The 26,667-nt window shown below is 46.8% G+C and overlaps 1 protein-coding gene across 1 annotated transcript in view; it reads left to right on the top strand.

The window, feature by feature from the left end:
- ZFPM1 (zinc finger protein, FOG family member 1) overlaps window positions 1-26,667 on the top strand; it is a 309,534-nt gene that overhangs the window by 220,800 nt on the left and 62,067 nt on the right. Inside the window, exon 4 of the mRNA XM_086945819.1 lies at window positions 12,865-12,998. Within this exon, the coding sequence (XP_086801945.1) occupies window positions 12,865-12,998 (134 nt within the window). The remainder of the gene's footprint in view (window positions 1-12,864; window positions 12,999-26,667) is intronic.

The following is a 26,667-nucleotide window of genomic DNA, read 5'->3' as shown; positions in this document are numbered from 1 at the left end:
AACACAGTGTGATACATGTGAATAAAGTACAGATGACACAGTGCTCACAGAGTAATCATATTTACAACATATACTTCCTAAGAAACTGTACAAAAACACATTGGTTGTGTAAGTTGGTACTATGAGATAAGGGTAGTTCAAGCAAATCAACAGTTTATTTTTGTTTTTCATCAATACCAATTAATGGGGAGGGAGTTTCGACGTTTCAAACCCAAATTTTTCAAAGGGACTCTTCAGGACGTAGTCGTCCCAACTAACACACCTGCACATGTAGGGGACAGAAACCAGAGAGATGTTCCAGTACCATATCATATTGTGCACAAGTAAGGTATACCATGGCTGGCAAGTTCACTCAATACCTTGGTGTGGTGTGTGAGTATCCCATGTGCCTAGATTACATCATCCAAAAAATACTTGTTTAACCATAATCCAAAAGGATTCATGAAGACCTGTGACCAAATCAAATCATCGATAATTATTCTATTTATTCTAAATAATTCAAGTGTGCTGCCACCACCAGTATCTCCAGTGTCACTGGCATCCGCAGTACACACGCTTTGATCTCAATAATCACCACGTACCTAACAATCACGGTCTGCACCAACACTGACAATATAATGACATACCTTTGTGAAACCTATCACAGTGTGTGACCACTAAGTAAATAGAGGCCATAATCTGAAATCAATCTTCCTATTTGTGCCATCACCACCAGAACGCCTGACAAACTTGAACGTGCATACACTGCGTCCATAAGTAGTATAATTAGTGTGTCGCAGCAAAACTCTGCATACTGTTCTACAGAGCCATCCAAAATGCTTGATGCATTATAAACACTTATAGTATCAATGGCATCAGTGTCAACATGGCCTGTAATGTAACTTCGGGTCAATACTGGGCAAAAGATAAGAAAACCACAATTCAAACATAGGCAAGCCAGCAAAGTCCAAATGGAGAACACAGGCTACTATCAGCAAATATATCCACTTACCACTTAACAGGAGAACCATTTATCTCTTCACCTGTTTTAAGGTCTCCAAGCTATGGAGAAAGATGCAGCAGACACTCCATTAATCTAACCTGCTATCCGGCGGTACACTATACCGCTAACTGAGTGTTCGCCATTTTTCAGAGAGGCAACCTATGAATATGCCATGTTTGCGTGAGTGACTGTGGAAATATCAACTATGGTCAATGGCATAATAAGGAAGCATACTAAATCTAATTGTTATTGACTTCCATAACTGTACCTGTGAACTGCTATGTAATGGTTGTTCTTGCGCTCGGCCAACCTACTACGGGAAGCACCAGAATTTACTCATACTATCCAAAAACGAATCAAAACCTGCGCACTTGTCATACCCCTGTACCTAAAATTAGAAATATATGTGTACTTGTGTATATATTATAAAAAATACTTCCTTACATAAATTCCCTCCCACCATGATGCAGCATCACTATCATATCCTGGTTACGGTAATCCATTCTATGAACATCACACATTCTCAAATGCAACTGCTATGATTGTACTGCGGAGGCAAAGAATGTCGAGTTCGAAGAATATTGTGGACAAAATGTCGAAGACCAAAATATCAAAAGGTAAGTGCATGTAAAAAAAGTATAGATTTATTATTTCTAACTACACATCTGCGTACCTTAAAGCGATATGATATATAATCATGGTACATATATATATATAGAGTTGGCTATAGAAAATCTATACTTAATACCTTTTCAATATTTTGTTCTCGATATTTGTATATCTCGATATTCTCTCTTTGATATTCACGCGGCATACCTACTGCTACAATCCTTGGCGTAACGAAACTTTAGGGTTCCCCCTTGCAAAGTACATGGAGGAAGCCCCCCACTCACTGAGGAGCTCTCAGGCCAGGGTACTGTGACGAGGGGGCCCCCTGGTACTCGGGGTGGGGGGGCGCCCCCTAACTGCGGGGGCCTTTGTTACGTCACTGGTTCACTGTATCCTCCTGCTTATTGGGGCTAGGTCTGTTGTACATCTGTGCTATGGTTGATAAACAGCAAGATTGCTCTTGCATTATTTTTTAAGCATGCGCATGCGGGTGAATTGTGCGTGCCCACAAAATAATGCAGCAACGTCTTTGCGACTCTTTTTTTTTTCCACAGCATCAGCAAATAGCATTGGAAAAGTCAAAAGGTCCTAAGGGGGAGACTTACTAGCTTTTCCAATGCTTGCTTTGATTGTTATTTTCAAATCGAGTAGGGTGGCGGGTGGGACTGTAACTAACTGTGTCAAGCAAATAGGACTAATATTCAGTTCAAGAGTTTTGTTGTGAACCTTTGTAAACTTTGGAATAGTTGCTTATCGGAGAAGATTCTTAAAAGAATCTTTGTTAGTTTAAGAAGTGGCATATTGAATGTTAAAATGACAAGTTTGTGAATTTGAGTCCATTTTCTGATTCACACCTGAGCTGTTCCACTGAGGAAAGTTGGACTAGAAAAACCTACATTTTGGGGTAGAGGTGGGTCTCTAGACGCATCCACTTCGCTGACCACACTGGCAGTATTGTCTTTGTGGGGTACTCAGCGTTCGCCTTGGTTAGTTGTTAGGGCTGCTCCCCGGTTCTTCTAACAGTTCTGATACTGATTTTGCGATAGTTTCCAGCGACGTGAATTTGTTCAAGCAGGGCTTGGAGTGGGTGCACATCAGATTCGCACTAATTGAAGAAATCTCAAATATACTTTCCTTCCCAGGTCTGCAGGGGTTCTTTAGTGATTTCTTTATCTGAGTTGCTGCTGTCTGTGCTTTACATTGTGTGCAACTTTGTCAGTGTCCACTTTTTCTGTATTGCACTTAACTTTCTGTTAACCCGTCTCTTAGCATTCTTAATTTTGTAGGCATCTGAGGTGCAGGAAGATAATTCAATTTACCAGGATTGAGTATCTAATATTTCCTAACCTTTAATGCTCCCTTGGGTGGGCAGTGGATTCCCAACCCAGTGGCGAAGCCATGGTGGAGAGAGATGACCTGTACTTCTCACTCTACCCATGTAGGTGGACTTTTTCCTGCTGTCCTTGCTTCTTCTATTCAGGAGAACATAGGGCCACACAAGGGGAATGTCTCTCTGGGTCATGGGAGGCTGCGGGATGTCCTCTCATGAAAAGAGGCTCATTGCTGACGGTAGGTGTTCACTTATTTGTACAGCGATGCTCCCACCCAAGTTGGACCGTGCCTGTCTATTACCATAGATGGTCTAGGCTACTGCTGGTGGGAAAGTTACTGCTCTTTACCATAACATTGTTCCGTAATTGGCAGTAGTTCCTGATGTGTGGGCTTAAAGGAAACTCACAGCCCCTTTCACATAATATGGTCCACATTGGTGAGGAAGCTGCCATTGGACTTCTAATAGACTAACAATTGATGGTTTAACCATAAGCCTGCATCTGCATGTGCTCTTTTGTGGTCCTACTGTCAGTTCCTTGCAGCTGGTATATCCATGCACCAGATTGTTCTGTTTTGGTTCTATCTCCTTGAAGATCCTTCTTTATTCTATTTCGCCACTCAGAGTGCTTAACCCCTTCACTGCGGCGGCAATTCCGCCGCAGTGCTAGGGGATGGGGGGGCCCGCGCGGCTCACCTGCGCCTGTGACGGAACCGGTCCATCACGCGCCTCGGGTGAGCTGTGCTAGTGACGGAACGGTTCCGTCACGAACGCGCCCGCTCAATAGAACGCGCCGCGCAGGCTCGTCGAGCGGGCCGTGACGGAACCGTTCCGTCACTAGCACAGCTCACCCGAGGCGCGTGACGGAACGGTTCCGTCATAAGCGCCGAACGGGTTAATCAATTATTGGACAAGTCTCGAACAAGCATCAGCGAATTGCACACTGATGAATTGCAACCTGATCAGCATTTTGCCATGCATCCGATGTATTAAATCGTAGCATTGAAAAATGGATACATGGATATTTGCAGTAGGTCACACAATTTCCTGCCTCATGAATATTAATGAGTAGGAGGAATTTTGCAGATTCCTGTGAATGCAGAAAAGAAGTACTGTTAGGGGCAGCAGACCTCCATGCTACAGTCGCAGCACTTTATTTTAAAGTTATTTTTTTTATTTTTAAGTTTCCTATGTTGCAAATGCCATTTTGTGAGTTGGAAACCTGTATCCGACTCCCAAAAAGGCTTTTGTACATTGCACAAAGATCCTTTGCAGTCTCAAACACTGATGTGTTAGACAACGTTATACCTTCGGACATAAAGCTCCCGGTGCCCTATAGAAAGCATCTCCGTGCACCCTCCCGATCCAACAGCCAGATTCATCAAACCAAAATCCGCGCGCAAAGGGCCAGATTCTGAGAATCTGGCCCTTTGCGAGCGGTATTTTTGCATATGGGATGCATCATCCCAAATGCAAAAATTGCAATTTTAGAAATAGTTACATTGCGATTATTTGCATGTAAGGAATCTCAATTTGAGAATCCTTAAATGCAATGCATGAAACATTTCAAAATTGCTAATTCGCAATCTGGGGCCGCTATTTACCGCGAAGTCTAACTACGTGGTAAATAGCAAAAACTAAAAAAAATGCACTCTAGTGCATTTTACTAAGTTGTATGTTACACACACACACATGTCCTTGGGACATGTGTGTGCGCAACACCAGTGTACATTACCATTTCAGGGGTGCAACAGGGTGTCCTTTGGACACCCTGGTACCCTCGAAATTGCTTCCTTAATTGCGATTCGCTAATTGCGAATCGCAAATAAGGAATTACTCCCCATTCATTCCTATGGGCCTTTAGGCCCATAGGAATGAATGGGAAAGCCATTCCTTATTTGCGATTAGCAATTAGCGAATCGCAAATAAGGAAGCAGTAGAAAGAGCAAAAAATATTGCGATTTTTACATGCATCCCGTTTTGCGAGTCTTTAATAGCGATTCCTTAAAATTCGCTATTAATGACTCGCAAAACATGACTTTGATGAATCTGGGGGTTAGTTCCCTGTAACCCATATCTTCACGCACCGCTCGACCAGCAGAGGATGCCAGATAGAATGTGAGCGCTAAGCGTCTCGAGATGAAGATGCGACGTCACACGTCTCGGAGGACTGCGCGCGCCCGGAGACCATGCTTACATTGAATCTTATCCAAGCATTGTAAACACGGTTTAGCACAGTCATGTTTGAACGCAGATTCTTCCAAATAAAACCTGTAGGGCTTTCGCTTGTTAATGATTTCTTTCTCACAAGGGACTGTGTACACAGTGGGTCATTACCGTCCCTGGCCCCTGCTCTCCGTAGGACATGGAGCCCGAGGCAAGGCCCTTCTCGCTTAGGAACCTCACAGCGTCATAAGACGTTTTCGTCTAAGACACTGACTAACAAAAGGCCAGTAACCCACTAGCCTGTTGGGAAACGGGGATATTGTGACAGACTACCACCTCGGAAAGTACACCAGGGCTGGGGTCGAGTCAGTCATTTTTTTGGGAAATTTAAGAACATTTGTGTGTTAGGTTTCTCCGACGTAATTGACACAGTTCTAGACCTAAAGGCATTCCAGAGGCACTGGGCAATTAAGGTAATTTTGCATCCTATGTACAGGAACCTCGGTCTCTGCTATTATGCGTTACTGGGACCAACCACATTTTCCGCAGAATTATGAATTCATGCATTTGCGCCTAATCAGCCAGCTGCATACTTGGTATGAAACAAAAGAAAAGCCTTTTTAGCTAGAACGAATTAAATGTTACTTTAAAAAAAAGTGCTTCACTTGTCGTTGTCTATAAAAAAAAGTATCCGTAACATGTCATGTTACGTCATGTCAAGTTCTGTGTCATGTGTATTTGTGTGGTGCTCTAATCACGGGTGAGGGTATCCTGGAGTTTATAATCTGATGAGTGAATACCTGAAATAAAACTGAAATCAGTTTCACCAGCTCAGAAAACAAAAACATGAGTTAATATTGCTCTCATAATAGCAAACCATTGGCTAAGGCAGCAATTAGGTGAAGCATGTAACATTTCAAAACATCCAATTTTGTGGCCCTTCTTAAGGGGACAGACCCTTTGAGGTTAACTGGCTACCTTTCAGTTTCTGATTTGTCTAGTTGATTGTAATCTGCCAGAGTGATACCAGACACATGCCCAGAAAGTGTTAATATTATTAATACAATTAACAATATGCCGTAGATTTTGCCTTTTTCTTGCCACATAATTCATTCACCTCGACAGCGTAATTCGGTTCTCCATTGTCACATAATTCCAGTCGCCTCTGAAGGATCTTCCTGGACTGCAGGCCGCAGCGAGACGCCAGCACCACAGCTGGGAGATGTCTCCCGAATGACGGGATCAGGGAGCAGGCGAGTTTCTTAAGCTCTGAACAGATTGTCTCCAAGCTGCCCTTCCTGAGGAGGGCGGGTTCAACGGCCTCCGCTTTGAAAAATGAATTACTACCGAGTGGAGCACTACTGGGCCTTCCTGACATCAAGAGGGAGGAGAGAGGGTTCTGGGAAAGAGATATCTCTCGAAGAGGAATTCTAGAAGCGAGATGAGTGGGGATTCGTGGATGGGCTGAAGGCAAGGCAGTGGGTGGCCGGCGGTTCAGTGTCCTTAACCCCAGGCCCTGCCGCTCTTGAGCAGGCCAAGATATGTACCAGCACGCATTTTTAGCTGCGCCACACACATCTAGTCCTAATTTGGTGAATTTGGCAGTCTTGTTTAGGGATGCGTGTTTCTGGAATGTTCTGCAATGAAGCATAGTGGACAGAGAGGTGTGCAGTTTCGAATTTGTAAACAGGGAATAAGTAAGTAGGTCTTGTGTGCCACATGGCTACCAAGGTTGCTTCGTTTTCTTTCCATCTCATGCCACTTTCTCCCACTACTCTACACTTCCTGATTCATTTTCTCACGCTTCAGGTGCATCTCTGCCCGTTTTAGGATACCTGGAATGCAAGGGACACCGTACACCTCCGGGGTCCGAGTGCCACTGCACCTGCTTCAGTAATGAAGGTTATGCTCCTGCGTTGTAGGTCTACATCTTTGCAAAGGATTTCCTTAGCAAACTTTTATTGGATTTTTTGAAAACTCGTCAAGCATTGTGAAGTTCCCACAGGCATCGTGAAATAATTAGGGTTGGGTGAAAAATTCAGTTTCGCTGGCAGTTTTCCGAGTTTTGCCCACTTTGTGCTCAGCTTGGAGTGCGGAGTTCTTGCAAAACTCCACCAACCGCCGTGTGGCAGAGTTTCCCCCGCACACGCGGCCCACCAATGCTAAGATGGCGAGCATGAGCAAGTATTTGCATCCCCTAGAGCAATTTTTGAGTGATTGGCGAGATTTTTCAGTGAGGGCGGTCACAGAAGGCTGCTAAAAAAAGCTACTGCTTGTGGTGAAAAAGCTGCCACTCAAGTAGAAAACCTACGCTAGCGGCAGCAAAGAAGCAGTGCCCTTTGGTGTGCCGTATGGTGCTGTTCATGCTGATTTCACACCGCGGGGCAAGTTCCTGGCGCTAAAAAGTAAGCCTGAGCAGCGCAACATGCCAACATTCAGTTGTTCGTGGAATCTCGATGAGTTTTTAGGTAACTCGCGGAATTTTGCAGAGTGAAACTCCACGAGTTCTGCCCACCCCTTGAAATAATCCTCACAAATACACATTTTAAGACAACTTTTTTTAGCCAATTTTTTTGTGGGGAAAATGATTCTGCTGAGAAGATTTCGGTTGGGGAATTTTCATTCAGAGGAGAAGGTTGGGAGAAGTGCCAAACTGCAGGCTTGTGAATTTACGTGTTTGTCACTTTTGCAGAGTCCTAATTTAGCACATCGGTAGTTCCAACACTGTGATTAGATACCTGGGAGGAGGAGCGGTATCTGAGGTGGTTGAACAAGATCACAAGCCAGGACTAAGGGCCAACACAGCTCGCTGTTTCAACGCCAACCAAAGACTGTAGAGAATTTGAAGATTCACTTGGAGTGGGTACAGTGACTGCTCTTACACTAGTTCGTGTGTGTGTAAGTCTTGGGGATACCACCATGTGGCTGGGTTGTGGATTACGGATATTAAGATTTGGGTTGGTTGTAAGATGGAAGATGGCATGTCGCATGCAGGTGGACATTATAGGTGGAAACCGCTTAATGCTGCTTCCCAAGCCACAGAGCAAGCCTCGGCCTCATCTATATGGTTTTCAGAAGGGGGTACATTGTTGAATTTGGAGGGGAATAGACACTGCTATACCCTCAGCAGCACTGCTTCGGAGGTCAGCCTCAGCAGGGTGCTGAACTTTTTGGGGTCAGCATTTAAGATATCATTCAAGATCATTCAAGTCAGCATTTAAGATATCATCAGTGCACTTTTCAGGGGGTGAACCCCTGAAGAGATTACACAAGCGGCTAAATAAACAATCATTGTCAAAGCCTTGCCTTTGAGACCGATTGTCTTTGTCAGTGGTTTTTAGACATCATCAACAGTATCTTCACTGCTAGGCAGCATGGCCAAACAAGAAAAAAAGCTATCATGCTGCTGGTTGGGTCCTGCATCCCTCATCCCTTCAACACACCTGCTATAATTACCTGGGGAGGCTGCAGAAAGTGACGGAGGTACTAACCGTGACCCCTGCCCTAAAAAACGACTCCAGCCCACCAGGGAAATGCCTATGAGGGGGAAGCAATATGTGGGGTGCAGGTGGGGCTACATGGAGTGCACAGGTGGGGATGCAACATGGACAGTGGGGAGGAATGGGCGACAGAGCAAGGGGGTGCTGGTAGGGGAAGCAAGCCTGAGGACAGGGAGAGAGAAACAACATGGAGGAAGAGGATTGGGAGGAGAAGCTATCGGTGGTAGAGGAAAACAGGAGGGTGAAGCATTACAGAGGATAGAGGTGGGTATGAGAAGCAATGTAAAAGAGAACAACATGGAGCAGGTGTAGGGAACACACACAGGCAAGAAAGCAATGGTGAGGGGAATATGAAGGGTGCAGAGAGAAGCACACAGGTGACAAACAGCAGCACAGAGTGCAAGGGGAGAGAAATACACGAGAGACAGCTGGAAAGCACATGTGCTCTCTTGTATTGCTTAGCCAGAAAGAAAAAGTAGTGCTTGAAAAGCAAGCAGTGGACGTATATAAGCTAGCCAATCAAAGAAATAGTAATGAGGTTATGCACCATGGGAGGGAAACGCACAAGATTGACAAGCTGGGACTCAAATAAGAAGCAGGCAAATTAAAGTGACAGGAAAATCATCCAATGGTAAGCGATGCATGGGCCACAATATGTCTTTTGCAACCAGACAGCTGTGCTTTCTGTTAGGCTTGACCTAAAAATGGTGTATGATATTTACCCAGCTGAAAAGTCACTTAGTTCATCTCATCACTGACTGCCCTAGGTTACCTGCAGTTTATCTAAGATCTTTGTTTAATGAACCTGGAAAAAAATTCATAATGCCAATAACATTTGCTTAATGTTATATACAGTTATCCACAAATTACTTGCCTATTCTATGCAATAAAACGTGATTAGGGTGTGCTATACTACTGTATGGTGTCAGGGCCTTTTTAGTGCTGTATTGAGAAATCTGTCAGGATGCATAACTATTATAGTAAGTAGCACTGAAGTTGGGAAGGCTGTTTCAGGATTGCAGGTAAACTTCCTTTGAGTGGGTGAGAAGTGTGGTTTAACCAGGCAATGGAGGTGGGCAGCTTCAGCGAGAATTCAACGTTGTGAGATATTGTGTCATTTCCAGTTCCTGCTAACAATGAAGGTGACTGGGGTCACAATCTGCAATGACTAGAAGAGCAGGGTTCTTGATCCGCCCTTTGTGTTTTCCACCTGCCCCACCCCCTGTGTTTTCTTCACCCATCCCGGGAGAGCAAGCACCATGAGCATTGGTCACCATCTTTTATCCCACTCATTAATTTAATTAGCTGGTCACGAGTAGTCTTGTAAAACTTCAATAAATTGCCCTCACTGTTGTGGTCGTGTAAGTCACTGTAGGTTGGGTGATAATGTTGTTTTGAACCTTTTAACTTTGAACCTTGCAATTTCTGGTAAACACAGACTAAAATGTGTGTAATTCTTCTTTAGGAGTGGGTCAGGGGGATTTGTATTCAGTAGAGTGGGAGAGGGCATGTTGCCATCACCATAGTAACTGTCTGTGTACAATGAGGATGGTTTTGGGTGAATCCTTCTGGGCCCAGGCATCAAGCTATTAGAAATCCACGGGTATCCCCTAAACAAGGTTGCCCCCAAGTCTTGGAGTGGTTCATCTGTCTGTTTTGCTTGCAGCATGTTTTAAATGACAATAGACTCTTACAAATAATCCTTGCTGCAATTACGTAAAAGTGTGTAACTCTCCTCAACTTCCTGTTAGGAGGTAATTTGTAGTCTGGGCGTGGGGAAGTGCTGCTGCTCCTCGTGGTCTTTGATCTGGTGCAGGACCCTGCACTTTGGCAGAGTTGCCAGGATTTCATTTGTGGTGGGACTTCTGCATTCTGGACTGTAGAGGTTCCGAGTACTCACTATAAACCCCATAGAAAGTACTGACTGGTAGGAAGGTAAGTGAGTATGTAGACGTTGTGACACTTTGGGGTCGGTGGAATGTGTTTGTGTTGGGGGTTCAAAGGTAATGTGAGATGTTGATGGGAAACATGAGGTGAGGTGGACAGGTGGCAGGTCTTGACCAGCGGTGGATTGCTTGTGGTTGAGCGGGTTTCTCGCAGTAGCATTAAACCCGGGCTCCATGTCAGTTGTACGGTGCCTCCATTCTGGGAGATATACAGTGGCCGACATCTGACGTGCTATTTGGCAGAGTTAGTACTTGCACTTGATCTGAGGAGTTACAACCTCATGGCATGTGGCGTGAGGACGCTTTTGTTGTCATTCAAAGGAAATTTTTCATAGCATGATCCCTAAAGTACGTAGGGCCAGATGTATTTAGGAACCGTTTTGCGATTCCCTAGTTGCGAATCCTTGTGATTCACAATCCGGAAATTTTAAAATGGGAGGTATGAAAGTGTGTTGAACACTTTCTGCGATTCCTAGGGAATCACAAAGGACCTACCTCATGAATATTAATGAAGTAGTTCGCAATTTGCGACCCCCTAGGAATTGCTAAAATTACAGGGATGGTGGCCTGCTAGGGTCAGCAGACCACCATGTCCGTGATTGCTTTTAAATAAAGCAAAAAAAGTGTCTTCAATGCAGCCCATTTACCTTCAAGGAAAACAGGTTGCATTTAAAAAAGAAAAATGACGTTTTGTTTCCATTTTCTAAGAGCAGGCATGGTCCGTGGACGACTGCCTGCTCTGAAAACTTTTTCGCTGCCATTCCCAAAGGGTAAGGGGTCGCTTGGGGGGACCCATTCTCATTTGCAAATGGGTTACCACCTACTTAAGGTAGGAGGTAAAATGAGAATGTTTTGCAACCGCATTCACGGTCAGAAAATATTTATACATACCATTAGGATTTGCTATTTGGAAGGGACGCCCTAAACAAGCTCCTTTCAAATAGCAAATCGCAAACCCATTTTGTGATTCGTAACATGTTACTGACCTGCAAAATAGGGTTTGATACATGTGAAAAGCATTTTTGGGCGTTCACAAAGGGCCGATTAAGCGAATCGTCCAGTTGGTGAACACAAAAGTGCTTGATACATCTGGCCCATGTCCCCAAATTCTAGTGGGACAGATGGTGGGAAAAATGCTCACTTTCCTGTGATTCTGTTTGATGGAGTGGAAAAGTAAGCGAGAGATGTGAGTGAGCAGAACGGAGAGTTTGGGTAGAGTGGGTGAGCTGGGTGGGGACTGTGTGTTTGATAACTTACTCAGCGGCTTTACACAGACTTTAACGTCTCATGGAGCTTCTTCTAGGTTTTATTAAAAAAGGGGGAATTTTAGGTAATCATTTTCAAATGATAGTGGTGCCCACCATTTACTGTCCCCAAATCCACAAACATGAAAACATTGGTACATTTGTATTCAGTATGCAAGATGCCTCCCTCCAGACAACTAGAAAGTCCCCTCTATACAGAGGTGCACTGACAGCTTTGTAGGGGAATGCCAAATTTCCTCTACAGGGCTGTGCTTCTTAAGAGGGCTCTGAGCAGGGTTGAATTGGGATTATAAATCAGCCCGGCACGCTAAAAAAAAGTGGCCCACATTTGTATATTGCCTTTCCGCAAAACACTGTTTCTGCAAAATTTTATTTAAAAAAAGGGGGCGGTGGGGCGGGTAGTTTAAAAAAAAATGCACAGATTAGTTCTCATTGGTGAAAAACACCTGAAAACAAGTGAGGCCACTTTTGCTCAGGCCCCCTGCTCCTGCTCAATATGCATATATTAATGGGCCGGCCCCACGAGAGAAAGGGAGTGACACCTCTGCCGTTGATAAAAGGGAGTTAATGGACGCCAGTCTACCTCCAGAAAGGCCACTCTGGCACCCACTGGGCTGCTGGCTGCATTGAACAACGCAAAAATCACCCAAATCAGCCCCCCAGGCTGCTCAAAAACAGCAGCCCACAGCTGGAGCTCAGACACCGGCCCCTCGGGTATATCCCGAGTGCCCGCGTTACCAATCAGAAGCTGGCTCTGAGCCTTGGACAAACCCTATCACAATGTGTACAATTTCTGGGTATGTGGCACGGGCACACCGCAACATTTCACTAGACATATATGCGCCAAGACACACATATGTGTTGTTAATTATGTTCTGCACTATATTGGCATGTAGAAATGCACAGTCCTCTGTGTTAATTTAGATTTCAACAGTGCATGTATACATCATAAAACATAAACGATCATTGTGTTTTTTACAAATTTTTACACCTGTATGCAACTTTGGATATTTTTCAGCTGCAACGGAGTACATGGCTGAGTCCTTTTTTTCTCTTTTTCTCACAGACGAACTCGAGCTGATCACACTGGAGGGAGAAAGCAAGGTGCGGTCCAGGTGGGACCTTCTAAAGGGACTCTCCTGGGGCCCTTACAAAGGGAACTTCCAAACCACTCCCGGCTCTCCTGGACCTTCGGAAATGGTAAGAAGATCTTGCAACCACGCGAGGTCCTCGAAGTGTCGCAGTAAGTCTGGTTGTCTCCTTGTTTGAGATTGGACAACATTTGGAGTGGTTGACATGCCTTCATGCCTTAAAACGTTCCCTACTAGTGTCAAAGGGGGTCTCCCTCTTTCTCCTGTAATCTCTGAAAAGTCCCCGCTGAAACAACATTGGGAAGCTGTCTGTTGCATGTTTGATGGATACCCCAGTGATCTCGTAGCTGTCCATCACAAGTGTGGGAGGAATACCAGCAAGTCTGGACGAGGTCTGTCCCTAGTCTGGACGAGGTCTGTCCCTAGTCTGGACGAGGTCTGTCCCTAGTCTGGACGAGGTCTGTCCCTAGTCTGGACGAGGTCTGTCACTTGTCTGGGTGAGGTCTGTCACTTGTCTGGGTGAGGTCAGTCACTTGTCTGGGTGAGGTCAGTCACTTGTCTGGGTGAGGTCAGTTACTTTTCTGGGTGAGGTCAGTCACTTGTCTGGGCGAGGTCTGTCCCTAGTCTGGGCGAGGTCTGTCCCTGGTCTGGGCGAGGTCTGTCCCTGGTCTGGGCGAGGTCTGTCCCTGGTCTGGGCGAGGTCTGTCCCTAGTCTGGGCGAGGTCTGTCCCTAGTCTGGGTGAGGTCTGTCCCTAGTCTGGGTGAGGTCTGTCCCTGGTCTGGGTGAGGTCTGTCCCTGGTCTGGGTGAGGTCTGTCCCTGGTCTGGGTGAGGTCTGTCCCTGGTCTGGGTGAGGTCTGTCCCTGGTCTGGGTGAGGTCTGTCCCTGGTCTGGGTGAGGTCTGTCCCTGGTCTGGGTGAGGTCTGTCCCTGGTCTGGGTGAGGTCTGTCCCTAGTCTGTGTGAGGTCTATCCCTGGTCTGGGCGAGGTCTGTCCCTGGTCTGGGCGAGGTCTGTCCCTGGTCTGGGCGAGGTCTGTCCCTGGTCTGGGCGAGGTCTGTCGCATGTCTGGGCGAGGTCTGTCGCATGTCTGGGCGAGGTCTGTCGCATGTCTGGGCGAGGTCTGTCGCATGTCTGGGCGAGGTCTGTCGCATGTCTGGGCGAGGTCTGTCGCATGTTGTCCGTCGCATGTCTGGGCGAGGTCTGTCCCTAGTCTGGGTGAGGTCTGTCCCTAGTCTGGGTGAGGTCTGTCCCTAGTCTAGGTGAGGTCTGTAAATGTAAATGTGTAAATGTGGCGTATTTGTATAGCGCGAACAGTGACCCGGAGGCATCCCGGCGCTTGTACTCCTACCACAAGGGAACCCCTCCTGGCTTTTCCTTGTGGGGTGTCCACTCCTGAGCATCCCATGGTGAAACCAGGCATCCCTTGTGTATCAGGGGGCCTTTGTGGAGACTAAGCAAGCTATTGCCCAGAGTTGCAGCGTGGGACCCATGCTTAGAATCGGCACTGAGGCGAGAATATCCGGTCAGAGGAATTTAAGCCCGAAACCCACCGAGGCGGGAATCAAACCCTGGTCCCTGGCCAGCGTTCTGCATCAAGGTCTGCCGCTCTAAGCATTGAGCCACACTTCTCCAGGTCTGTCCCTAGTCTAGGTGAGGTCTGTCGCATGTCTGGGCGAGGTCTGTCGCATGTCTGGGCGAGGTCTGTCACTAGTCTGGAAGGAATCCCCACAGGTGTGGAAGCGCTTTTTGTTACTGTTATAAATTTTGGGGTCTGTCTACCACGAGTCTGTAAGCACCGCCGGGGATTTGGGGGCTGTTGCACACCCCTCATCAAACCAGAGAGGACTCTATCACAATGACAGGAGCTGCCCTTCTGTTCCATATACTACCACCCACCTCCTCGCCCACCCTTGGTCCTTCAATTCTGTGTTCCTTCAACCCATCCCCTCTTGTTTCTGATCACTCCTGTTTCAGCCACTTCCTCTGCCACCCCCCACTTACTCAGAATCTTAGGCCCTCCTCCTGCTTCTACGACCCCCTGCTTTGATTTACATCCTCTTGTTATCACGTCATCCCTGCTACCGTCTACTTCGCATGGTTCCGTCCTCTTCCTCCCACCTTTTTACGCCCCTTCCCATTCATTTCCTCTTGCTGCACACCATTTCCTCCAATTCCTTCCAGTGAGTTCCTCTATTTCCACCCATTGCTTCCCCCACTCCAGCTAGAATATTTCTTTTACTACCTTTTCCTCACCAACATTCCACTCCTCCCGTTACTTCCCCTTCCTTTCCATTACTATCCACTTAATTCATCTGCTTCCTGCAGCCACCCACCTCTTCCCCATTTCATAACCATACATGTTCTTCCGTCGCCACAGTCCTATTCTTTTACTACTATACACTACCTCTCCCTACTATGAGCTTACCACAAACTCTACAGCTCATTTTCTTGGCTATCATCTCCCTTCTCTCATTACCACCTACTTTACAGGCAGCTTTCCACTTAATTTTTGCTCAGTATAATTCCATAGAAAGGAGAGTTTCTATGTACAGAACATAAAAACATGAGACACAAATACTTATGATTGAAAAATACAAAGCAAAACATGCAACTCTTGTATGGTCACTTATAACCCTACAGCTCACAAGTGAAAATAAAAAAATAAAAATATAATAACCAGAGTAAACTTTTCCTATATGCTAACTACACCACACTATTACCACCTCCTTCTACTACCATCTTTATATACTGATTCCAATGCACTCAGACAACTGCTACCATGAACTTTCTCTGGCTGACATCCAATCTCTGGCAACACCACTCTCTACAATGTACTTTCCGCACTAGTTTACAGGTCTCCCTGCTTCCTTGCATCTACTGAGCGGGAAACATCCTTTACCACGCGGATTTTACTCCGCAAGGCTTTAACAACGCGTCCATTACAACGCAAGTCGTAACCACGACTTGCGCTGGAGGGCGCTAGAGGATTAAGAATAGAATATTTACTATTCCAACACCTTCCCTAGTGTCCACGGGGACTGGTGTTAGAATAGTAAATTATACTATTCTCAATCCGCGCCCCCAACGCAAGTCGTGGTAACGACTTGCGTTGTAAGGGACGCGTTGTTAAAGCACGCAGCTTTAACTAACTTTTTACACAGCCCTTTTCTTCACTGGTCAAGATGTTTTTAATTACGGGCAGCAAAACACTTAGTAACTCTTAGAGCAACGGTCTTCAAACTTTTAATGCTGCGCCCACTTCTTGTGTTAAAAAGAAATCATGGCTCTCCCTGAATGACCTATTTTCTCACAATTACTCGTTAAATATAGTTTCGACCCACCCATGTTCTTGATTCAATCACTACATTTATGGTCCGTTATCCCTTTAAAAAAATTAGAAAGGACAATTTCCTGCGTTCTATTGACAACTGGGCCTTCCTAAAAGTGTAAAGGTTTCCACAGTGTGATCCTTTATCAGAAACAGGGTGAAGGACTTTGAGGGATATATGAAACCCCCTACAAGCCCACCTTGACACTTATTCCCATCAAAGTCACAAGTAACGAAAGACATTACTGATGGCTCATTATGAAGAAGCTCACTGTTCCTCTGTTTGCTTTCAATAAAATACAACGCTGTTTTCAGCATGGTCTGTCTCTGACCTCTGTTGTAGTGGTAGTGGGTGACATACATTATGGCTGTCATTAATATATATGTAATTTGTTTGATCTATTTGTCTAAGGTCACTTTTGGTGCATCCACAAATGTTGTAGGCCAAAGAATGCTCTGTTTCAAAAACTGTGGAATGGGGGATAGTCCTCATTAGTACAAAAGGTTCAGTGGCACGGGCACCCACGGGACAAGTTATGGGTGTCTTTAAATACCCAATTGGAAGCTGGGACATGAAGCAATTTCTGTGCTTATATAATGGCGCAGGGCACCATTACTGTGCCTTGGAGTATGGCACAGGGTAGAAATACCCCCTAAATCTTAGTTGAAGGTCTGTCTGTACTTACGATAGCAAAAGAGTTGGATGAAGCTCAATACAAAACACATCGGTTCATCTGTGTTTGTGTTTACTAAGTATTGATGACAACCATGTGAAATAAGTTTACAAGTGCCCTCTGTGCGTGCATCAGACAAATAAACATTGCAAGGCAACCAAACTAAAATGACTTTAAAGAAATTAAGATATTTGTTAGCAAATATTTTAGTACCATTTGAAAGGAATCCATTCAGAAACATATTGAAAATGTACATATATAAGAGTTGGATCAAATTATTGCACATTTCAATATCAAAAAATAGAAGAAAAAAATTGAACCACCCTGTTATGAAATGTAAATAAAAAGAACGTATCACAATAATAAGTGTCTCTATGTATTGTGTAAAAAGTAACACTGTACAAAGACTTCAAACCAAAAGTCTACTTAGTGATGTAAGGACTTTATGTTGGTACATGGAAGGGAATTGTCAACGTTGTCAGTGGACCCATGGAGCTATTCCTTCAGTAGTCATTTGTGGTTTCATTGTTGGTTTGCTTTAATACTTCAATGGCTAATAGAGTTTAATGGGCATGTTGATAGGTGGTGAAACAGTAGGGAGTTAGTTGGGTGTGACCAGAGTTCTTGCCAGGATGATTGGATGCGGTCTTGTTGCTTTGGCTTGGCCATTGCTCAGGATGTTGATATGCAGGGGTGTTGACTGGAGTTAGTAGGGGCTTGGGTAGTCTGATAGTCACCTCCTGGCCTATCTGGGCTAAGGTGGGTGGGTGCAACAAGTTCTGCTTAGCGTGTCCTATTGTTGTTTGCCATTGTTGTACATAACCATATGGCGTATTTGTACTGTACACATATTCTACAATATGTGCGTGCTTTGGACAGCGGGACTGGCTGATGTTCAGGGTTGGCAGTAGTTGGCTGTAGTGATCCGTTTTTTAAGTGGCCCCTTTGGAGGAGGTGGAGTTTTAGAGGGCTTTTGGACGTTGTGGTTTAGATTCAGTCTACTGCAGGGTACACCAGGCCAAGGAGGCTGTGGGGTCAGAATCTGGATGCTCACTGGGAGGTTTGTGTAAAGCTAAGTAGGTTTTACTGGCAGATCATAGGCTTCTAAACAGGGTGTACTAAGGTAGGATCTCTGTGGGATAAAAAGAGGAAGATTCATGTTATAATTCAGTTACCAGGGTGAACAATGTGTATTTAGCCGATTATTTCACCTAAAAACAACCAACTCCTCGCTCCCGCCTTGAGTGGTCGCTCCCCTGCCTCAGCGCTACAAAGCTGTAACGTGAAGCTGTAACGTGGTATCGTATTTGATAAGTGCTGTGGGTCAAAGTATTGCTTTCTTAGCGCCAGGATTAAAATAGCGCTCACACTGTTTGGCTCGCTCTGTGTTAGACCTGCGCATTGCTTTCTGATATCGTATTTCATAAGTGCTGTGGGTCAAAGTATTGCTTTCTTAGCGCCAGGATTAAAATAGCGCTCACACTGTTTGGCTCGCTCTGTGTTAGACCTGCGCATTGCTTTCTGATATCGTATTTCATAAGTGCTGTGGGTCAAAGTATTGCTTTCTTAGCGCCAGGATTAAAATAGCGCTCACACTGCTTGGCTTGCTCTGTTTGAGACCAGCGCATTGGTTTTGTGTTTTCCCCCGGCGTCCTGCTCTGCCCTCCCCTCCATTTTGACTCTGTTGTTGTTGTGCTCCGTCCCCTTCAGCCCGCCCCGCCTCCCAGCTGAGACGCCCTCGCCCCTCCCCCTCCACCATCCATATATGACAGCAGTTCCCGCGCGCAGCGTTCACGCGCAGCGACCGCGCCCAACCCGCGCCGAAGGTGCGCCAAAGGTAAGCCCGTCTACGCCCGTCCGCGCCTGGACCGCGCCCAGCGCCAGTCCCCCTGCTCCTCGCATTGCCCAGCCCTCCCGCATTACCTACGATGCCGCCACCCTCCTAGCCCTTAACCCCGGTCGCGCCCCCTACTGCGTCCAAGCCGCTCCTGGACACACCCATGGACCGTTCTCCTGCTTCTCCTGCAAATTTAGCGGCACCGACAACATCTCCGCTACGACCACAACACAGATTCCCGACACCAACCACCTAGAATGCATCCTTCTCAACACCCGCTCGGTCCACAGGCACGCCATTGACCTCTGGAACCTACTAGACACCATCTCTCCTGACGTCGCCTTCCTAACGGAAACATGGATGAACGCTTCCTCCGCCCCTGACATCGCCATCGCTATCCCTGATGACTATAAGATCACACGCAAGGACCGCACCGACCATACAGGAGGTGGAATCGCTATCGTCCATAAGAAATCAATCCGCATCTCAACCAGCTCCGACGCCAACCTCGCTAACTCCGAACACCTTCACTTCCAGATCCACATCGACCCCAAGACCACACTCAGAGGCACCCTCCTATACAGACCACCAGGACCACGCGCAAAATTCAGTGAAGACATCACGGACTTCATCACCCCACACGCGCTTCCCTCCAAAGACTACATCCTTCTGGGAGACCTCAACTTCCACCTCGAAAAGATCAACGACCGCAACACCGCCACCCTCTTGGACAACCTCGCCAACCTCGGACTTAAACAACTGGTCACTTCCCCCACCCACATCGCAGGTCACACACTCGACCCCATCTTCACCTCCAGCAACCATGTCTCCTTCAGCCACACTACGGATCTCCTCTGGACTGACCACAGCTGCGTTCACTTCATCTACAACAAGCCGAAACCCATCATCCACCTCCAACCAACTCTACAAAGAAACTGGAACAAAATCACCACAGAGCAGATCTCCACATCGCTCCTTCAAACCTCCCCAGCCCTCTCTTCTAACGCCAACGAAGCCGCCTCCAACCTCACCCTTTGGTTATCCAACACCGCCGACACCTTAGCACCACTGAAAAAACGTCAACACAAACTTGGCATCAAGAAGGCCTCATGGTTCAACGATGACCTCAAGAAGTCCAAGAAACTGTGCTGCTCCCTTGAAAAGGCCTGGAAAAAAGACCCATCCACCAGCAACAAGGATGCCTTCAAAAGCGCCATCCGTACTCACCACCAACTGATCCGAAAAGCCAAGAAAACAGCATTCAAGGATAGACTTGACAACAACGCCCACAACAGCAAGGAACTTTTCAACATCGTCAAGGAATTTTCCAATCCCTCGGCCAACTCCAACGACATCACCCCCTCTCAAACCCTCTGCGATTCCCTAGCCTCTTTTTTCCACAACAAGATTGCTGACATCCACAACAGCTTTGACAACCAACCCGGAGACCAACCCACCCAACCATTTGCTGAACATTCTCCCCCCGTGAACACCCTCAACGACTGGAACCCAATCTCCACTGAGGACACCATCCGCCTGATGAATTCCATCCACTCTGGATCCCCCACAGACCCATGCCCTCACCACATTTTCAACAAAGCTGACTCCGTCATAGCTCCGCACCTCCGAGACGTCATCAACTGCTCCTTCAACTCCGCTACCTTCCCAGAAGACTGGAAACACGCTGAACTCACCGCCCTTCTGAAAAAACCAACAGCAGACCCCACCGAACTCAAAAACTACCGCCCCATCTCGCTTCTTCCATTCCCGGCCAAAGTCATCGAGAAAGCTGTCAACAACCAGCTCGCCGCCTTCCTCGAAGCCAACAAATCACTCGACCCCTCACAATCTGGCTTCCGAGCCAAACACAGCACTGAGACCGCCCTCATCGCAGCCACAGACGACATTCGAACTCTACTGGACAATGGAGACACAGTCGCCCTCATCCTCCTCGACCTCTCTGCAGCCTTCGACACAGTCTGCTACAGCACCCTTTTACAACGCCTCAGAAACATCGGAATCCAAGGAAAGGCACTGGAATGGATCACCTCGTTCCTCACCGGAAGAACCCAGAGAGTCCGCCTCCCACCATTCAAGTCCGAGGCCTCTGAAATCATCTGCGGCGTACCACAAGGATCCTCACTTAGTCCCACCCTCTTCAACGTATACATGAGCCCCCTCGCGGCCATTGCCCGCCAATACAACCTCAACATCATCTCTTACGCGGATGACACTCAACTGATCCTATCTCTCACCAATGACCCCAGCACCGCCAAAACTAACCTACACGAAGGAATGAAAGAAGTCGCCGAATGGATGAAACAAAGCCGTCTGAAACTGAACTCAGACAAAACAGAAGTCCTCATCTTAGGTAAATCCCCCTCTGCATGGGACGACTCCTGGTGGCCGGAAGCCCTCGGAAATGCACCCATCCCGACAGACCACGCACGGAACCTAGGCGTCATCCTGGATTCTTCTCTCTCAATGAACAGACAAGTCAGCGCCGTATCCTCTTCCTGCTTTAACATTCTTCGCATGCTCAGAAAAACATTTCGCTGGATCCCCTCCGAAACAAGGAAAACAGTCACCCACGCTCTAGTCACGAGCCGACTGGACTACGGAAACTCCCTCTACGCAGGTACCACCGCTAAACTCCAGAAGAAACTACAACGAATCCAAAACGCCTCAGCCAGGCTCATATTAGACATCCCACGCAACGAACACATCTCTGGTCACCTTAAAGACCTCCACTGGCTACCCGTCAATAAGAGGATTACTTTCCGACTGCTTACCAATGCACACAAATCACTCTACGACATCGGCCCAGATTGCCTCAACTCTCGACTGTCCTTCTACACCCCCTCCCGCCAACTTCGCTCTTCCAGCCAAGCCTTCGCCACTGTACCTCGCATCAACAAGACCACCATGGGAGGCAGATCCTTCTCTTACCTGGCTGCCAAAACATGGAACTCACTCCCCGCTTACCTTCGCCTCACCCAGAATCACCTAGCGTTCAGAAAGCAGCTTAAAACGTGGATATTTGACAAATAATCCTCCTCCCCTCCTAAGCGCCTTGAAACCCTCTGGGTATGTAGTGCGCTATATAAATGTTATGACTTGACTTGACTTGACTTGACTACTTAAAGTGTGTCTTTGTTTTTCTAATCCCTGTGTCTCATTACTATTCTAATTAATATTCTTAATAATATTGTTGTTTTAATTACTTTATTGATGGGGTTTTTGTAATTATTTTTACGGTCATCTTTGTAATTGCTGTAATTGATATTTCTCCACTCATCTCAATTCTAAATTGACGTAAAATGTAAATCCAGTATTTGTAAATGGAAATCCAGTATCTGTAAAGCACACAGCTACCCGTAGGCCTCCCGGCGCTGGGGGCCGTCGGGAAGATTTAGCGAGCTATAGCCCAGAGTCACATGGTGCTGGGCTGACCTGCCGCCGGAGCCGAGGATCGAACCGTGATCCCCAATGTCCGGCGTCAGTCGCCCTGGCCGCTGCGCCACACCTCTTCTCCAACGTCACTGCTCACCTGCACAGTGACGTGGGGCCGGAAGGAGAGGGCAAAGGGGGCATTAGTCAACAGGCTAAGGCTTCGCACTTGTTCGTGAACCATCTCTCGTGCTGCAGCATTTAACTCTACATTTTAGTACAAGTCTGCTCTGTTTATTAATAATGCTGCAGTTGATTTGCCAGATATCACTAGACGTAACCAGATGCTGGCTCTGATTTGTTTTCCTCTTAACGCCAAAGGACACATGTTACGGCTCGGAAAGGTCTTCGTCCTATGAGGGGATTGGCTGAAGTTGACCATGAGTAAATAGTGCTCAACAATGTGGCTATTCCACCACTAGCGTACACTTCACTAGACTTCTTTGCAGGACTGCTAAAAACAAATAATCTTCCACCTCTAATGTATCAGTTACCCATGTCTCTTGTATACATTTTGGGCCTCATTATGATGTCAGATCACACCATTGAGAAAAGGAACAGCCCAACTTTAGGTCGGCAGGTTCTGACAGCACTATTACAATGCAACCCACCCATAGGGCGGTCACTAACATCCATTTCACAATGGAAGCTTGTGTGGCGGGTGGAAAAGGCCCGCAGCACACGCTTCCATTGAAAAAATTATATTTTGAAACCTCCCTGCACTGTGTAGCAGGCCCCTCGTGTTGCTTGCCAGCATCCCTGCACCATGTGGCAGCACAGGTGCAGGGATGCTTGGCCCAAATGCAGGGGCCATGGGGAAAGGGGTCCCTGCTAGGAGCACCCAATTTCGCTTTCCGACAGCCTTTCCATGTCAGAAAGGCCGACATGGAATGTCTGTCGGAAACCGACATCATAATCCCAATGGTGGAGCTGCCGTCATTAGGGATTGTGTAGACTTTACAACAGACCGAAGGACCCCTTGAGCCCGTTGGTACCACTTCGGAATCCCCCCCGCAGGTTTAAACTCTGACTGCCGTCATCCTAATACAGTGGTCGGACTTTAAACCTACCAGGTCGGGTGGAAAGCCTCGGACTGCTGGTGGGAGGCTTTGCTCCCGACATCGTAACCAGACCCATAATGTCTGGGTTTAATGGGCCAATGGTTCAAACTTTTCTCAACACTTTAGGGGCAGCCCTCTAAGTTCCAAGTCAGAATATTAGTTTAATTGCTAAATAGATTGACTACATGGGTTGGCCTAGAACCCCTACCATCATTTGCCACTGCAGCGGATTGTAATCCTGCAGCTCGGAGATTGATTTTTGCTTCACAGGGGATACCCTTCTACTCCCCATTGTGCAAGAAACTGCAGTTAACTTCGCATTGCACTCCAGCTCCTCCTGCCAGATTGTCATTCTCTATATAGTTATTTACTATAGATCTACAAGGTCCTGGGAGGTGCAGTACTATAACAACCCCATTCAAAATTGTAAAAATCGCAATTTTCCATTATTAGATTCGCAATTATGGGCAAATAGAAGGTAATCCTGGTCTTTTTCTCACTTCGAACATTTAACGATTCAACTAGTTTTATGTCACTGCGCTTTAACATCTTCAGCTGGCTATTTGAGCCAAAAGATACAGCAAATAAGATCTACTTAGGGCAAAATCATCATCATCATCATCATCAGAAAACAGCACAATAAAATCAAGAGTCTTTGACGTCACAGTGACCTCTTTGCCCTTTTGATAGCTGGGAGAATTTCCCTGGTTAATCATACAAGAATCCCTATTTCTAGGGCCACTTAGTGAAGCATAAGATGGGGCAAAAGATTCTGATCAACAATCCTTGGTAAATGACATACACATAACACGCACAGCAGTAAACGTATAGCACGTTAGCTCATTGTCTTTCAAGGCTTCCCAGGGCAGTGGTGCATGTTTTTGTATCTTGCCATCTGTGAGAGGCGAAAAGAATGCTTTTCTGGTCTCTGCTGTTTCTGGTTGTTCACCGCTATTAAGGCAGAGTTTTGTCACCTCATTATTTCTCAAGAGTCTCTGTTTTGTCCCAGAACATAGTTCCACAATAGTCGTGAAGGCATGGGTGGAGGTTAAGAGGTGGAATCTCTGGGCTCCACACCCCACTCTGCCCCCAAACCATTTGCAGCCTTGCACTATTTTGATTTGATCCATGGCTCGAGTCGGTGGTACACGCAGGTACACGGTGTCCCCCCACTCTTTTCACAGGGTGGACGTCCCCCCCCCCCTCGACAAGAAGCTCGTCCCCACAGAAATATGCTGAAAGTGTCCAGGTGTAATTTTCAGACACCGGGACATGTTCAGCACCTGACGTCATGAGGTAATTTGCATCTTGTCAGTCCCCCCACTTCTTTTTATAGGACTTGTGTCCTGAATTGACCTGTGTGGGGCTTTACGAATCACGCAGATTGAATATAGTGCCTGTACTTCTAATTCCAGACCAATCGGATCTTTTTTAACAGTTATAGGTCAGCCTCCATAAAGCTGTCGAACTCTAGTTTGTTGTGAAGGTGTGAAAGTTTTACAGTGTCCCACCCACATCAGTTATTTTCTAAACTTTGAAACTGTACAAAGTTGAAAAAAGTTTCCTCTGCCGCGTAAAAACGTCTTTGCTGCCATGAGGGGCAGTGGGTGGCCGGGTGCCAGTCCCGTCGAAGCAGTTGCTGAGTATCCCCTGACGAGGCCTTTGAGCCCCTCACCGCTACATTAATGTTACTTTGTCAGTCCCCTTTTTCCATACACCATACCTATAAGTGCTAGCACAACAGTCAATACCCACATCTTGGCCCTCTATCTGCCCCTCTGCACCATGCGTTTTGTGCTGGCTATATTCGATCAAACTTGGGACCACTGGAATTATGCGGCAGTGTAGGACTAAATTATGTGGCACATGTGACAAAATTCCGCGCCCAGGCCAGGCAAATTATGCAGTGTAATGCATCATATTTTGAAGCATTATTCGCTATTTTGACATGGTAACATTGTATTAGCAAAGGTTTCAGGCCATTAATATCAGTTTAACATAGGTACAGCAATCAGCAACAGAAAAGTGATCTGCCTCTGCGCGGCAAAAGGCCTGACCATGCACTACAAAACATGAGGTCGCGTTTTTAGTAACTTTCGACCTGTGTGAGAACAAAATGTTTTTCTTTTCTTTTCAAAGTATGCACATGATGGATTATGTATCACGTGCAGCAAATCCGTAATTATGAGCAAACGACCATGGCCTAAGAAGATTCGCATACTTCCAGTGACCCTGGTCATACTGCAGGCTGGAAAAACCACTCCATTGTGCCGCAAGCGAGGACTCTTCCCCTGCCTTCTGCAGCATGTAATTGTTGACTATCATTGTACAGTCTGCGCTGCGGCTCACACAAGACACTGGAGTTGGCCCCTGTGGTTTGTTTTAGGTTCCAGAGAGATCACTCTTCATCAGTGCTTGAAATAGCACCTTAGAAGTGCTGGTACTCTCACTTTAAATGTATTGCAGCTGTGATGAGACGTGTATGTACTCTCCCTTTCAAATTTAAGATGTGGGGGTGCTGAGTCCTGTACAGTACTTGCCCTTTTGAAGTAGTGCTCGCCCTAGAATGTGTTACTTCAGGGTTTTGGGCTGGCTGGTGATGCTGCTGCGCAGCAGTAGGCATAAGATGAGGTGCTCCCCTCCCGCATGTGATGGGCAGTTCACAGGCCAACAAGGCGCTCAGCTGGGAATTGAACCCACGTGCCTCCTCTAAGAGTGTGCATCCGCGCCTCGTGCCTGCTCTCTGTGTGTGCTTCCGCGCCTCGCGCCTGTTCTGTGTGTGTGCTTCCGCGCCTCGCGCTCGCTTTCAGTGTGTGCTTCCGCGCCTCCTCAGTGTGTGCTTCCGCGCCTGGCGCTGGCTTTCAGTGTGTGCTTCCGCGCCTCCTCAGTGTGTGCTTCCGCGCCTGGCGCTGGCTTTCAGTGTGTGTTTCCGCGCCTCTTCTGTGTGTGTGTGCTTTCGCGCCTGCTCTCAGTGTGTGCTTCCGCGCCTCCTCCGTGTGCTTCCGCGCCTCGCGCTGGCTTTCAGTGTGTGCATCCGAGCACGCTCTTCTCCCAGCTCTAAGGTTGATCCAAGACACTGGAAGGAAAGAAAAACAGACCGTGCCATTCATGGAGCGCCCTACTATCTGTTCAGAATGAAATCCTTGATTAACCCCTTATCATCCCCGTTTTTGGCCTTTATCTCCTCTTCGGCGCCATGCGTCCAGACACCGAGGCCTGGATGATTGATTCCTGAAAGATAGGCCCGGCTTTCCGATACTTCATTTATTGTCTAAATATTTTCGCGAACGTTTCAGCAGTTCCCTTATCGAGCGTCGGCCTGGTGGTGTCCAACCCGCCCTTCCTATCTCTGGACCGCCGAGCGCAGGCAGGAATCTTGACTTCTCTCCAAGATAGCTGCTATCGCCTTCGGTGTGCTCTCTTAAATG

The sequence above is a fragment of the Lissotriton vulgaris genome, chromosome 12 (assembly GCF_964263255.1).
Source record: "Lissotriton vulgaris chromosome 12, aLisVul1.2, whole genome shotgun sequence".
In the NCBI taxonomy this organism is placed as follows: domain Eukaryota; kingdom Metazoa; phylum Chordata; class Amphibia; order Caudata; family Salamandridae; genus Lissotriton; species Lissotriton vulgaris.
This window is presented reverse-complemented; position numbering and strand designations above follow the sequence as displayed.